This window comes from Scyliorhinus torazame, chromosome 3, assembly GCF_047496885.1.
Source record: "Scyliorhinus torazame isolate Kashiwa2021f chromosome 3, sScyTor2.1, whole genome shotgun sequence".
Classification (NCBI taxonomy): domain Eukaryota; kingdom Metazoa; phylum Chordata; class Chondrichthyes; order Carcharhiniformes; family Scyliorhinidae; genus Scyliorhinus; species Scyliorhinus torazame.
In genome coordinates this window covers 236,346,207-236,360,205 of record NC_092709.1, presented here as the reverse complement: position 1 = coordinate 236,360,205, position 13,999 = coordinate 236,346,207, and the positions used below count along the sequence as shown (strand labels likewise).

Sequence of the window (13,999 nt, the reverse complement as noted above, 5' to 3'; positions counted from 1 at the left end):
TGGCAGACCGGAGAATCCTGCTGATTATGTTTCACTGCATTTGTAGCTGAAGAGCTGAAAATTGATGCATATTCAATATAATCATAATCTATTCTGCAGAGGAAATGTGATATGCTAAACAGTGATATACATATGATGTACTCCAACAAGATTCAAACCCTGTGACACTGAGTCCCCAGAAATAAAAACAGTGGCTCTGGGAACTTAGTGATACAAACATGATTTTTAAGAAAGCATAATTTGAAATTTAAACCAGGCAGGTCAAATCATTGCCCTGAGGAATGAACCGGCGAATGGCTGTTACTTATTTTGTGTAGCTGAAACAGGCACAATGTGTGTACATGTTCCTACTGTCGACAAAGAACAGGGCCCTGTGTTTTAAAATATGTAGCTTCCAGTACATGCAAATGTGCCATACTGTGAGCTCGACTGGCAATCTTAAATCAGAATCAAATTGCCTGGGAGACCGGTGGTGTGGGGCACGAGTGTTTGAGGGGGGTATAGGCCAGGGCCCCCAGGGCAGTCAAAGGCCACCCGCGGTGTCACCCTCAAATGCTGCAGGGGACGGGGTCAGATATGTGGGGGCACCATGGGGTAGGGCCTACCCTGTGAGTAACGCATCACCACACACTGCCACAGTACCTGACCCTGCACACTCTCCTCCCCACCTCCACCTCAGACCTCGACCTCCACACACACTTCATCTCTCACACACTAACTCACATACAGACACCCCCTCTCACCCCCCCCACACACACACCCTCTCACACACACACACACCCCTCTCACACCCCCCCTCACACACACATACACACCCTCTCACACACACATCCTCTCACACACATACACACCCTCTCACACACACACACCCTCTCTCACACACACACCCTTTCACACATACAAACACCCTCTCACACCCCCCCTTCTCTCACACGCACCCTCTCACACACACACACACATACACACCCTCTCACACACACATCCTCTCACACACACACACCTACACACCCTCTCACATACACACACACACCCTCTCACACACACACCCTCTCACACACACACCCGCCCACACACACATACGCACCCTCTCACGCACGCACACACACACACACACTCACAGACACAAACCCTCTCACACACACCCCCCCCTCTCACACCCCCCCTCCCACACACACAAACACCCTCTCTCACACACACACACCCTTTCACACATACAAACACCCTCTTACACACCCCCCTCTCTCACACACACCCCCTCTCACACACGCACCCTCTCACACACACACCCCTCTCACACACACTCCCTCTAACACACATACACACACACCCTCTCACACACACACCCTCACACACACACAACCTCTCACACACACACACCCTCTCACACACCCTCTCACACACACACACAACCTCTCACACACACACACTTGTTGTGTTTGGTCCTTTGTCCTTCACGAAGGAACTCACCAAACACTGTGACTTATCCAAACCAGAATTTTTTATTGAGTCTCATGGGTAAGATAGCAATCTGATACAGAGCACATTATCATGTAATCTTCTAACTACTCCGATGGAACTCGCACCTAGCATTGACCATTCACATGTACATCTTATTACCCTCTCAATTGTCTTCAGGTGATGGCCGGAAGTGCCTCCCTTTATCCGAGCCACAGGTCACGTGACAATACCACCACCTGCTGGTTGGAGGTTGCACACTACCCAACTATGATTTAGCCCATAGGCATATCACCACATCCCCCTTCCTCACAAAACATTGAAATAATTTTTTCTTATAGGTAACATTAAACATTACACTTTATACATTCATTATATGTAGCTGGTACAGTGAGCAACTTTTACTAAAGTGTCCATTTACATGCTGTGCCGGGCAAGCATCCATTTCCTTTGTGCAGATCTCATTCTTTCAAGTTGTTGCCCACCTCGGCAGAGCCTGGTTTGCTGGCCAGCGTCTTGCTTCTCTTAGGCTTCTTTGAAAGGCCTGTATCCAAGACCGCCATATTTGTGTTACCAGTTGCTTTCTCTTCCATTCTCTTGCATGCTGTTGCTTGCTACTTGTGACTATTTTCGTTGCTGGTTGGCTGGTGGGATGACGTAGTTCTCCCAATCTTCTCTTCTTTTTCGAAAAATGTTTTGGACACGGTAATGTATTTTGGTGTGTCTCTTGGTCTTGGTTGTTTTTTTCTTTGTAGCAGCCTCTGGTGTGGCACTGGCTGGCATTGTGGGTTGAGTTGTTTGCAGAGGTTTAGGCATCGCATCATCTCTGGGTAGTGTGACCACATCCACTTCTGCGGCCTCATTGACATGCTGAGTCACCTCGGTTTCTAGTGCCGGCATGAAGGCTGGAACTGGGGTTACCGGTTTCACCTCTTCTTGGATTGCTGGAGCATCGGTGACTTGCTCTTCATCACTGGAGATGACTATACTTTCTGGCTGAGCAGATCCAAGCACTGGGTCTTCTTGATCAAACTCACAAATGTGCGAGTGGCCCGTAGAGTTGCATAATGAGATAGTCATTAGGTTGTCCTCAGAGTCAGTGTCAGAGTTGCCTACTATTACAATCTCCATATTGCTGTAATCAGCATCTTCATCCATGTCCTCCCATTCGTCATCAGTGTCGTTAACTGCCTGGGAGTAAATTACGGGAGCCTCGCCATTGCTTGCAGACCACCGGAGCCTCATCTGTGCTTCAGGAGAAGACATGTACAAGCAGCTCATAGTGTTCGTCATCCGTCTCACCTTCCACTTTCTGTATCATCATCGATAACTTTAAGCAGATGTTCATAGTAATCGGCCTTAGATTCAGCATCATCGTCAGTCCTTTCACCTGAAACATATAACTTCCATATGGAATTATTTGTTTTTGAAATAGAGCGCCAAGTTCAAAATTAGCCTTCTGTTTGACCGCTGAAGCTTGGCTTAAAATTCCACCCTGTGGAACTTCAGTGGGACTGAAGAAGTTGAAGAACGATTCATTGGATATGGTTCTTGTCGCTGTTCTTGGAGTGCTCCGAACCTGTACGTTGGTTCCGTTCGAATTGTTCTTACTGTTATATTTTTGCCCTCCCTCCAGTCGATTGTGCAGCCTGTGCAGCCGATGATTTGTGGTTCAGCAAAGAATGATTTAAGCGGCCGTGAGTCCAACTGATACATTTTAGTGATCACCTCATTCGTGAAATACTCATTGGGCCAGGATGTAAACTCCAGAGTGAAGCCCCACAGCTTTCCATTCTCTGGCCATTTAACACTCACATCTCGCAGATGCTGCAATACGGGTTCATCATGATCTCGTATCATAATCGCTTATTGTCACAAGTAGGCTTCATGCCGTTGAGCCTATGCACATCCTTGAAGACTGTTAAGCAGAATTGTGGAATGCTCACCGGCAGTTCCGTCCCCTTGTCTGGTTTGTCATCCTCCACTAGGATTTCTTCTAAATCCTCGTGCACCGTGCACACTGTAAAGCCTTGCAGTGATTCACTGTGCTCAGGTGACCAGCCATCTTCCAGGATATTTAGCCGCTCGACTAGATTCAAGGATTCACACAATTTTACCCCAAATACTGAGTCAACATCCATGTCTACAATGTGAAAGAGTATTGTGTGCTTCATGCCTGCCACTGAGAGCACTCAGATCACATTTCTTCATGTTATGTGTCACAGCATTAATGCCACTGGTTTCTTCCATGTTGGCGCCAAGGTTTTTTGAGCAGACTGCGCCTATTCTTTATGCAGCAATCTTGCTCGCCTGGCAAATCTTCACTGTCTTTTCCAATACTAAATCTTCCTCCCACAATATTATCGCCTGAAGCTTATCATCAAGGAAACCAAAGACAATTTGGTCTCGGATTAGCAAAGATTTCAGGTCACTGAAGTTGGAAGACTGGGCCTTCAGCCTTCAGTCTGTGACAAAACTGTCAAATGATTGGCCAGTTCTCTGGTACGCATACGGAACATAACGCTCAAACATTTCATTCTTGTTAGGGGAACAATGCTTATTGAAGTGCTTCATCACTTCATCAAATTTCTTGTGATCAAACACAAACGAGTTGTACAGTTCGAGTGCTTGGGGACCTACCACTGTTAGCAGACTGGGCCTGCAGGCACATGGCCACAACATAAAGTTCAAACTGCTGTTTGAACAGCCGCCAGTTCTCACCTACATTACTGGACATCTGAAGCTGGTGGGGGGGGGATCCTCAGTCCATCCATCTCGAGCTTCAGCATTTTCGTACGTGTTGGGTCACCTCAGGTTGCAGTTCACCAGACCGGTCTTCAATCTGAATGCCTAACATTGTCACTACCGTCACTATCTCAGCAGACCTGGTACCATGTTGTGTTTGGTCCTTTGTACTTCATGAAGGAACTCACCAAACACTTCAACTTGTCCAAACCATAATCTTTTATTGAGTCTCGTGTGGTAAGATAGCAATCTGATACAGAGCACGTTATCATGGAGTCTGCTAACTACTCCTCTGGAACATGCACCTAGCACTGACCATTCAATATACACCTTATTACCCTCTCAATCTTCTGGTGATTGCCAGATGTGCCTCCCTTTATATCCGAGCCACAGGTGATATGACCTTGGTCTAGAGACCGCATGGTGTGTCTGTACTGCCACCTGCTGGTTGGAGGTTGCACACCATCCAACTATGATATAGCTCATAGGCATATCACCACAACGCCCTCTCACACACACTCCCTCTCACACACACACACACACACACACACTCCCTCTCTCAAACACACTCTCACACATACTCCCTCTCACAAACGCACCCTCTCACACACACTCGCTCGCACATACAGACTCCCCCTCTCACACACACTCGCTCTCACACATACTCAATCTCGCACACTCTCACACCTTCTCTCTCACACACACTCCCTCTCTCTCACGCACACTTCATGTCACACACTCCCTCTGTAACACACACTCCATCTCACACATCCCTCTCACACACACAAACCCCCTCTCACACAGTGGGCCTGGTCGAACGGCACACTGTGCCTGAAAAGCACCGCGTTGTGGCGCAACTAGGCCGTTAGGAGCAGGGAGACCCTGCTCCTCGGATCTACCTGGCTCGCAACACCTCGCAAGATCTAACTCTTTGGAAAATCTGCATATTAGAGCGAGACAACTAGTCTCATTCTAATTTGTAGTTATCTGATGAGTTGGGATCTATCCCCATCGCCTCGGAGACCACGGGAGAACACCGTTCAGTATTGGTCCCTGCAAACGGGGACCAGACGGAACAGTACTCGTGCCCTTGGAGTCCCCAGGTGCAGCCGTTTGGGCAGAGTGGCACCCTGGCACTGCCACCCTGACACCCTGACAGTGCCTCCTGTGACCCTGCAGTCTCTCCCCCTCTGTCCTGCCTTCTCTCCTCCCCCCACCCCCGTGACCCTGTAGTCTCTCCCCTTCATCCCCCGTTTTCCCACATTCTCTCCTTCCCCCCCTTTTTCCCGCAGCCTCTCTCTTTCTCCCCCTATCACCGAAGACCTGTTTTGCCCTGCATGCCCACCACAGCTGGCATTCCCAGCTCCTCCAATCACAGTCCGTTTCCCTCCAGTCAGCCGATCTGCAGCAAATGTGGGCTTGGAGGAGCAGCCACAATGCAGCATCTTCAACCTCACTTACCTGCCTGACCGCATGTTGAACCATGGCTCTGGGGGCTGACGGGCCCTGGGTGGGACAAGTCTGTTGTAGAGAGTTTGTTTTATCAGAATTTTCTGGTTAAACCTTCAGTACCTGTAAATAGAACAAAAGGAAGCCTTGTCAAATCTAAGTCGAGACACAAGCATTGTATGTTGATGATTTGTGTTTTGACTGGTGTTGCTTCAACATAATAGCTAGCTTATAATTTTATTGCAGGGCAAGATGATACTGTGGTGATTGTGGTGCCTGTACTTGTCTGCTTCCTTCTAATAGTAAATGTCTTGATGATCTGTTCCAGCAACAAACATAGGTAAATACATTTTAATGTTTAAAGTTTCAAATAGCAATGGGTAAGTTCTGGTCATCAACACTCCAGACTCTGAACTCCACACGTGGTACATATGGGAAAATCAGGCGATTGGGTTAATTTTCCAACAACGGAATTCAAGGGGGGAGGGCCCAGGATCCCAAGTTCGATTCCCCGCTTGAGTCACTGTCTGTGTGGAGTCTGCATCTACTCCCTGTGTGTGCGTGGATTTCCTCCGGGAGCTCCAGTTTCCTCCCACAATCCAAAGATGTGCAGGTTAGATGGATTGGCCATGCTAAATTGTCCTTAGTGTCCAAATTGCCCTTAGTGTTGCATGGGGTTACTGGGTGGAGGTGTGGACCTTGGGTAGGAAGCTCTTTCCAAGAGCCGGTGCAGCCTCGAATGGCCTCCTTCTGCACTGTAAATTCTATGAAATTGTATGAAATGCTAGATAGCACCTGCCCAATGTTCCAGTGCTCATTCCCTGTGTGTGGGGCTCTGTGCTGGCAACACTGATAATGGAAATTCACACAATGTAAAGTTGACATTTTGTGGCATTGCAGCATGTATTACATGATGCTTGAGGATTGGTTTGTGAGTTGGGATCTGGATTGTACCAATGAACATCCAAATTAGGAGCAGGAGTAGGCCACTCGGCCCCTCAAGCCTGCTCTACTATTCAAATAAGGTCAGGGCTGAATTGATCTGATTTTAATTTCAACCCCACGTTCCTGCCTACCCTCGATAGCCTTTCACTCCCTTGTTAATCCATCTAGCTCTGCCCGACATATTCAAATACTCTGCTTCTACTGCCTGTTGAGGAAGAGAGTTCCAGAGACTCCCTACTCCCAAAGCATAAAGTATTCTTCTGTATCCTCCCATAAGATGCCCTATGACCTGTTCAGCCAGGACCAAAGACAATACCCCACATACATTTTTTACACCCCAATTTTCTTTTTAACGTAAACAATATTCTATTAACAGAACACCTCCCCTGCAAAATCAATGATTACCTCATTTTTACGCCCCCTTAATCACAGCTTCAGCAGACATGCGGTCTGTATGCATCTTAACCCAGATTTTAATAACATTGCTGCAAGAAATATATAAAATATGATCATTTCTTACATTCATCACACACATTCAGTCAAATGATGACAAGGAAAGTCACTCTCAGCTCACATTTAAAAAAATCTCACGTTCATGAAACCCATCTAAAAGTTTAAATCGCCTCAAGTGGTCAATCTGTTGCAAATTCAAACGAACGTCTGTTCACTAACCACATCAATGGCAACTAATCCTTTAATGGTCTCTTAAAACTGTTAATCATGAACTTAGCCCCCTGCTACGATAAGTAGTTTGTAGCTTTTGAAACACAGCTCAAGCATTCATAATGAGCAAAGCTGTAATCACAGCCCTTGGGAAATGTGAACAGTGAACTGAAGCCCTTTGAAACTGTAGATCAGATGGTGAACATTGTTTTCCAAGCTACATGATGAGGCCTATCAATCAATGCACTCCACTGGTAGGTGTCTACTTTTTCACTCTAACAGATGCAGTCTGTATTTTGTTTCATTTCTAAACACTGGGGATTTTACCCACTTTAGATCATGACACGTAGTCATACTTAAACTACCCTGCAAGAGTACTATGCCTCCTCCATAAAATTGTGGTTCCAACAATGCAGTTTAGGACCTTTGGGACAGTGAATATGGGGTCTGTTTGAACTCAGCACTAATTTCAAAAGATCTTACCAAGTTCCCCACCTGTGTGACTGATGCCACTTCACCTTTCCACCAACAGAAGGATCTGTCAAAAATGGAGTTGGGACCTGTCCATTCAGGTCCTGCCCACTGTGTTTAAAGGCTTCCAAAGTTGGCCCCACTCCACGAAAATCTGGTCCTTTCTCTTCACAAGGTCTAGGGAAGGGTTATTTAACTTAATTTGTGTTGAATTTACACACTGGAGACATAGAAGTGGCTGATAGATGTGGGACTAAGTCCCTAAATCTTATATTCCACTGAAGTGATAAAACTTGTTTGTACTTTGCTTATGTCCCTTGGTTGAGTTTAGTAATGTGTTAATCTGAAGTAGGGTTTTCAGTTCTGAAACACTTTCCTGATGAAACAAATAAGGTGAAATTGTGTAAAACGTCCTATTTCCTATGACTAAGATAATAATCTCTGACTCTTTCAGGATTAAAAAACACATTTGGCCTGAAGTTGCAGATCCAGCAGGCAGCACTTTGGCGGACTGGTTTCATGAGCATCAGTATGAGGTATACTTTTTCTGCCCAAATGGTTTGGATTTGTAAAAGAGGTTTCAATTTGGTATAAAAAATCTAGTGTCAGCGCCAATCCCGTTGCGCTGCTCCAGTTCCCTGCTGGCAGGGACATCGAGGTCTGCGTCCCGCACCAGCGGGAGAATGTCAATGGGTTATTTGAACCCATTCACATCCTATTACCAGGCCGGACACCGGCTTCTCCATGTCTCTGTCATGCTCCTGCTCTTTGGGAAGAGATCCACAGGGGCGTGGATTGGTGCAAGTATTGGCAGCATGGCCCTGATAGAGTGGACCTCACTGTCGGTCAAGGGGGTAAGTATTTAATGTTGGTGTCCCCAGAGTCCATCGGAGGGCTTCCTCACCCCCAGCCCACCCACCAGACACTCCCACCAGAGACCGGCCACAAGCACCTCCCTACCAGAGGGCCCCCCCCCCCACACAAGAGGCCCCCCCACCAGAGGCCCCCTCCCACCAGAGGCCCCCTCCCACCAGAGCCCCTCCCACCAGAGCCCCCCCCACCAGAGGTCCCCCCCCACCAGAGGTCCCCCCCCACCAGAGGTCCCCCCCCACCAGAGGTCCCCCCCCACCAGAGGTCCCCCCCACCAGAAGTCCCCCCCCACCAGAGCCACCCCCCAACCAGTGGCCCCCCTCACCAGAGGCCACCCCCATCAGCGACCCCCCCCCCCCGCAACGTCAGAGCCCCCCCCACATCAGAGCCCCCCCCCATGTCAGAGCCCCTGTCCCCATGTCAGAGACATCAGAGACCCCCCGCCATCAGTCACCCCTGCCTGGAAGCTAAAGAGCAGTCCAGGCAGAAACAAATAAAGAATCACTGCCTTTTCACTCACCTGACCCTTATACCTGCTGCCTCGGACAGAGGTGTAGAAAGCTGCAGCTCTGACTTCATAGATAGGCAAAACCACATTAAAAGAGGAGATGCTTTGATTTTAAAAGCTTTTATTTACTTTCAAAGAGAGCTTTTAGCAGGCTTCAATTGACAGGACAATAGCTTCCAGACAGCCAGGTGTCTGGATTGTTTATTTTCATTTCCCTTCATACTTGAATGAATCTCACAGTGAGGGTCAAAGCAGGGTACTTGAGATGGGGGCTCTCTGATCTGGGGAGGGGGGCGCTCTGATATGGGGGCTCTCTGATATGGCATGGATCTCTGATATGAGGAGGTCTTTGCTATGGGGGAATCTCTGGTGGGGGGGGGGGGGGGTGGTCCATGGTAAGGATCTCAAGTGGGGGTCTGATCGGTAGGTATGATGGCAGGGCCAGGTAGGAGGTCGGCGGGATGTGTCGGGTCACCCTCAAGCCTGCGTGCTATAGTAGGGGGATGACCTAGCATGTACAGTAAACGTCGCTAGAATATCATTAACGGGCCTGACCCGGTATTCTCCAGGTCCTCTGCAATGCTCTGCCTCCACCAGGTGGAATTACCAATGCCGAGTTTCACTTATGGTTTTAAAATTCGGGGAACAGGCACTCTGGAGGCTGGGGGAGTTCCCAGAGGTGTGATCATGGGCTGCCGGTCCTGCCAGGGTCGGGTGGGGAGGGGAGTAGGGGGGGTGACCAGGGGATGGGCCATGGCATCGAGGCAACCCCCAGGACCGAGGTTTCCAGGCACAGGTCACCATTGCTGCAGCCTGGAAGGCGGCCATCTTGCTGTGCGCCCCACTGACCACTCACTGTGGCCCGTGGTTGCGCAGAGTGACACTGGCTGTATGGGTACAATATATCAATATATCAAGTTTGATGTGGACCAAGCACACCAGGTTGCCCGGGCAGTGGGATTCACCGCCATTTCCGGGATGCCGCAGGTCCAGGGGGTGATCAATGGGATACGTGGCCCATGATGGTTGGGGTTCCACTCGATGGACGTGCAGCTGGTGTGTGACTATGGATTACACATCATGCACATCTGCGCCAGGGCTGACGCGCACAAGACGCTCTAATCGTCTGCAGGTTCATCGACTCGGGGACCTGGCCAACGGCACGAACATCCCATCCCACCCCCATACCACCCTACCCCCCCAACCCTGGCCAACCACCCCCTACCATGACCACCCACCCTGCAGCATCTACACTCCCACCCCCCACCCCCCGCAGTACCCTCCATGATTCCTACCTGTCTCACTACGGGGTGCGGGCCCTGGGCAGGCAGTAATACAGGGTCTGGTCCATGGGATGGAGGATGATGACAACCCGCTCTACAGTGAGCTCTGGTGCTCCATGTTGTTTGACAACATCTGACTCCTGCCCACGATAGCACTTTCCAACGTCCACCTGGGTGATCTCTGCATGCGAGCTGGCCATTCCATCACATGGTCCCATTGAATCCTTAGAGTGGTGGAGGTGGGGACAGGGTGCGAGGGAGTGGGGTTGTGGTTTAGAGGTAAGGGCCGGGGCGATGTGCGGTGTCCTAACTGGGGGACCAGCTCGTGCCCATCTCCAACGTCCGCCCATCTCCCCCACCCTCCAGCCCCCCTCTGCTGCCAGCCCAGCCCATCCCTCACACCCTTCTGAAAGAACACCAAGGCAGTTTAGAACTTTTGTGCACAGGTATTTCTTTTGAACATAAAGGTGAAACAGGCGAACATCTCTATAACGGTTTGTGCCCGAGCACCTAACGCAATCCTGTGCCCTGCACCCATGCCAACTTAACTGGTGCCTACCTTTTTGGCTTTATGGGCCCCAATGCTCCGTTTAGGTGGATCCCCACGCGGTACATCAGAGATGGAGACGGCCTGCGGCAAATCCCACTAAGTGACCTGGGTCCCGTTTTGCAGCCGTCTTTTGGGGCGACCGGGCCTGGATGGACTCAGCTGCTGCTTGGGTGTCCTAGGTGACATGGTGCCAACCTGTTCTGCCCGCTGTCCATCGGATGAGCCGGGGCGGGGGGAAAGAAGTCTGAGGTGCTGTGGTGTTCTGGTACCTCCTTTATGGGAGTCACCAGCATTGGCCCCATTACCTCCTCCTCCCTCGGGGTGCCCGATGGCCTCCGGGCTTCTCCGTGCGACTGGAACATATTCCTGGGGCTACCCCAGCACCTGGCATTGCCAGTCCTGGAGGGCCACTCTCGTCTCGACCATGCTTGTCGCTATGGAGCACAGGGACTGGGCCATCTCCTTCTGGGACAGGCTCAGGCTAGCCAGTGCCAGGCCAATGCTCTCGAAGCCCGCTGCTATGGCCCGTTGTGACTGGGCCACGCCCTGGAGTGCCGCTGCAATGTCCAGGTGGCCCTGGTACATAGCTGCCTGTGACATGGCAGCCCTGCCCTGAGCCTCGGCCACCACTCACACAGTGTGCCCCAGACCTTGGACATCCTGACCCATGGCCGCTACATTCACCGCCATGGCCTCCACCACAGACGCCACCCATGTGGCGTCGGCCTGGGTGGCACGCATGGTCGGCACCGGCTCCTGCCCCTGCAGGCAGTTGGACTCCTCGAACTGCACCTTCAGGCGTCGCTGGATGGTTTCTGAGAGCCCCTCATATAGTCCCCGGCTATGTATCTGCGTCTCCAGTATCAATGGGACCACCCTTTCCAGAACCCAAGACCCACCTAGATGGCAGCTAGTCCCTGGGGTCAGACTGCACTCCGTCCGCCTTCCCCTTGGGGGCGGGTGGGGTTCTACCTCCATCTGATGTACCGCTGCACTTGTATGGTACGCATCAGATATGCCCCAGGGGGGTCTTCACTAACCTGCCCAACCGAGGTGAGCGTCTCTCGGATGGTGGAGGCTGTTGGAGACAGCTGTGATGGAAAATCAGTGTCGTCTCCGGACTGGTGCTCCGGGTTGTCTTGGGCTGGCATTTCGGGGCTCGCGTAGCTGTCCGTTGTCGACTCCTTGCTGGAATCTACTTGGGGTTGGGGTCGGGGGCGGGAGACACCAGAATGGACCGTTGCGTGATTGGATCGTGGGGGTGGTGGAGGAGAGGTGAGGTTCTGTGGGGGTGGTGTGGGTGGGATATGAGGAGGTGTGGGGATGGTGGGTTGGCGGTGGTGAATGGGAAGTGGAGTGGTGGAGGGGTGGTGTGGGGCCAGTGGGGTGGGGGTCATGCCACCCGTGCCACAGGCGCAACTCAGCGGGGGCTCATTTGTTTGTCCAATGCCGACCTCTGCCGCGGTGACTGTACTGCCTCTGGGCCCACCAACCAGGTTCAGTGCCCGCTGCTCCTCGACGGTGAGGGGTTGAAGGTCTGGCGGGCCCCCTTCAGTCATCTTTCTCTCTCTGCGGTTGTGCGCCACCTTCTCCTGGGGATGCGAAACACAGAGGGTGGGCAGCGGGTGGCCTTTGTGAACAGGGTACCTGGCCATGGCAGGTGGTATGGTGGGGAGCGCATATATTGCCGGCGGTGGGGTTCGGTCGCACTCCGGGTGGGAGTTACTGGTGTGTGGGGATTGGTGCCAGGGGCACAGTGCTGCCTACTTACCCTGGCAGCCCTGAGGAGATCAGCTTCTTCCTGCACAACTGGCCCACCCTGGCGATGGGGCCCATGGCGCTCACGGCCTTTGCCACCTGCTCCCAGACACTGTACGGCTGCGGGTGGCAACCTCCTTCCCACCTCGGGGAACAGGGTGACCCGCCTCTCCTCCATGACGTCCAGCAGGGTCTCCAGCGCTGCGTCCGTGAACCAGGGTGGCCCTCTTCATGCTGCCATCTTGTTGGCTGGGTTGAGTGTGTGTGTGGGGAGGGGAGTGCTAATCTGTGGCTGCAGCTTATCAGCCTCTTGAGTGGCAATTCCGACCCCAGCAAATCGGACACTGTTTTCCATTGGAATTGATCGAGTTCCACGGATGATGAATTGCTTCGGGACCAGCGCCAATTTAGTTGTCATGGAAGTCCACCAATTCAGTCCCAGCTTCAACACTTAGTTCCTTAAACGGAGAATCATTTATTTTGATTGGAAAGTATGTGTGATGTGAAATATATTCTTTCTATCACTAAAATAAAAACAGTGATTGAATGCTTCAGATAAATACATGAAACATGTCGAAATGTGTCCCGATACCAGACCCGGCACAAACAGTGAGGGATTTGGCTGGTGCTGCAGCAAAGACAAAAGCCTCTTCAACCATGCAGGCGGCGGAAGGGCAAGCTCAAAGGCTTCAAACTGACTTGATGGCCTTTATTAAAGCTGAATTCCTGCAGCAGAGGGAACACCTGCAAAAAGATCTCGCAAAGGCCACTGAGGAAGCGGTGACGAGACTTCCGGTGGCGGCCATGGAGGAGTAGGTCGCGCATTCGGCAGCTCCCGTCTGGAACGGACTCTCGGACCTTTTTTCAGCAGTTTTCAGGGATTGTTTGGGGCAGATTGGTGAAGCAAACACTGCCAAAAGGATTCCCTCTCTGTTGTATGGATAGCTGGACCGGGAGTGGCCGGGTGAAGTGTTTAAGTCCCAACCGACAGAAGCGTGCGGAGCGGGTGCCGAGGCACGGCATGGCGGCAACAGGAGTTCCTTAGGGGCTGCTTTGCTGATCTTAAAAAGGACATGCTGGCCCCGATGAAGGCATCAATAGACCAAATGATCGCAACTCAGGCGACACAAGGGAAAGCGATTAAGGAGATGGAGAAAAAGCTATCCGACCATGAGGACGAGTTGGTCGTATTGGCCCTTAAGGTGGAGGCGCAGGATGACCTCCATAATAAGTGGCAGGAGAGGCTGGAGGACCTAGAAAACAGGACCAGGAGACAGAACTTGAGAATTGTGGGCCTCCCCG

General features: G+C 51.2%; 1 protein-coding gene across 2 annotated transcripts in view; it reads left to right on the top strand.

The window, feature by feature from the left end:
- LOC140409002 (interleukin-6 receptor subunit beta-like) overlaps window positions 1-13,999 on the top strand; it is a 245,129-nt gene that overhangs the window by 218,119 nt on the left and 13,011 nt on the right. For both annotated transcript variants that reach the window (XM_072497015.1, XM_072497016.1), the window contains exons 15-16: window positions 5,896-5,989; window positions 8,183-8,264. In XM_072497015.1, coding sequence (XP_072353116.1) covers window positions 5,896-5,989; window positions 8,183-8,264 — 176 coding nt within the window. The remainder of the gene's footprint in view (window positions 1-5,895; window positions 5,990-8,182; window positions 8,265-13,999) is intronic.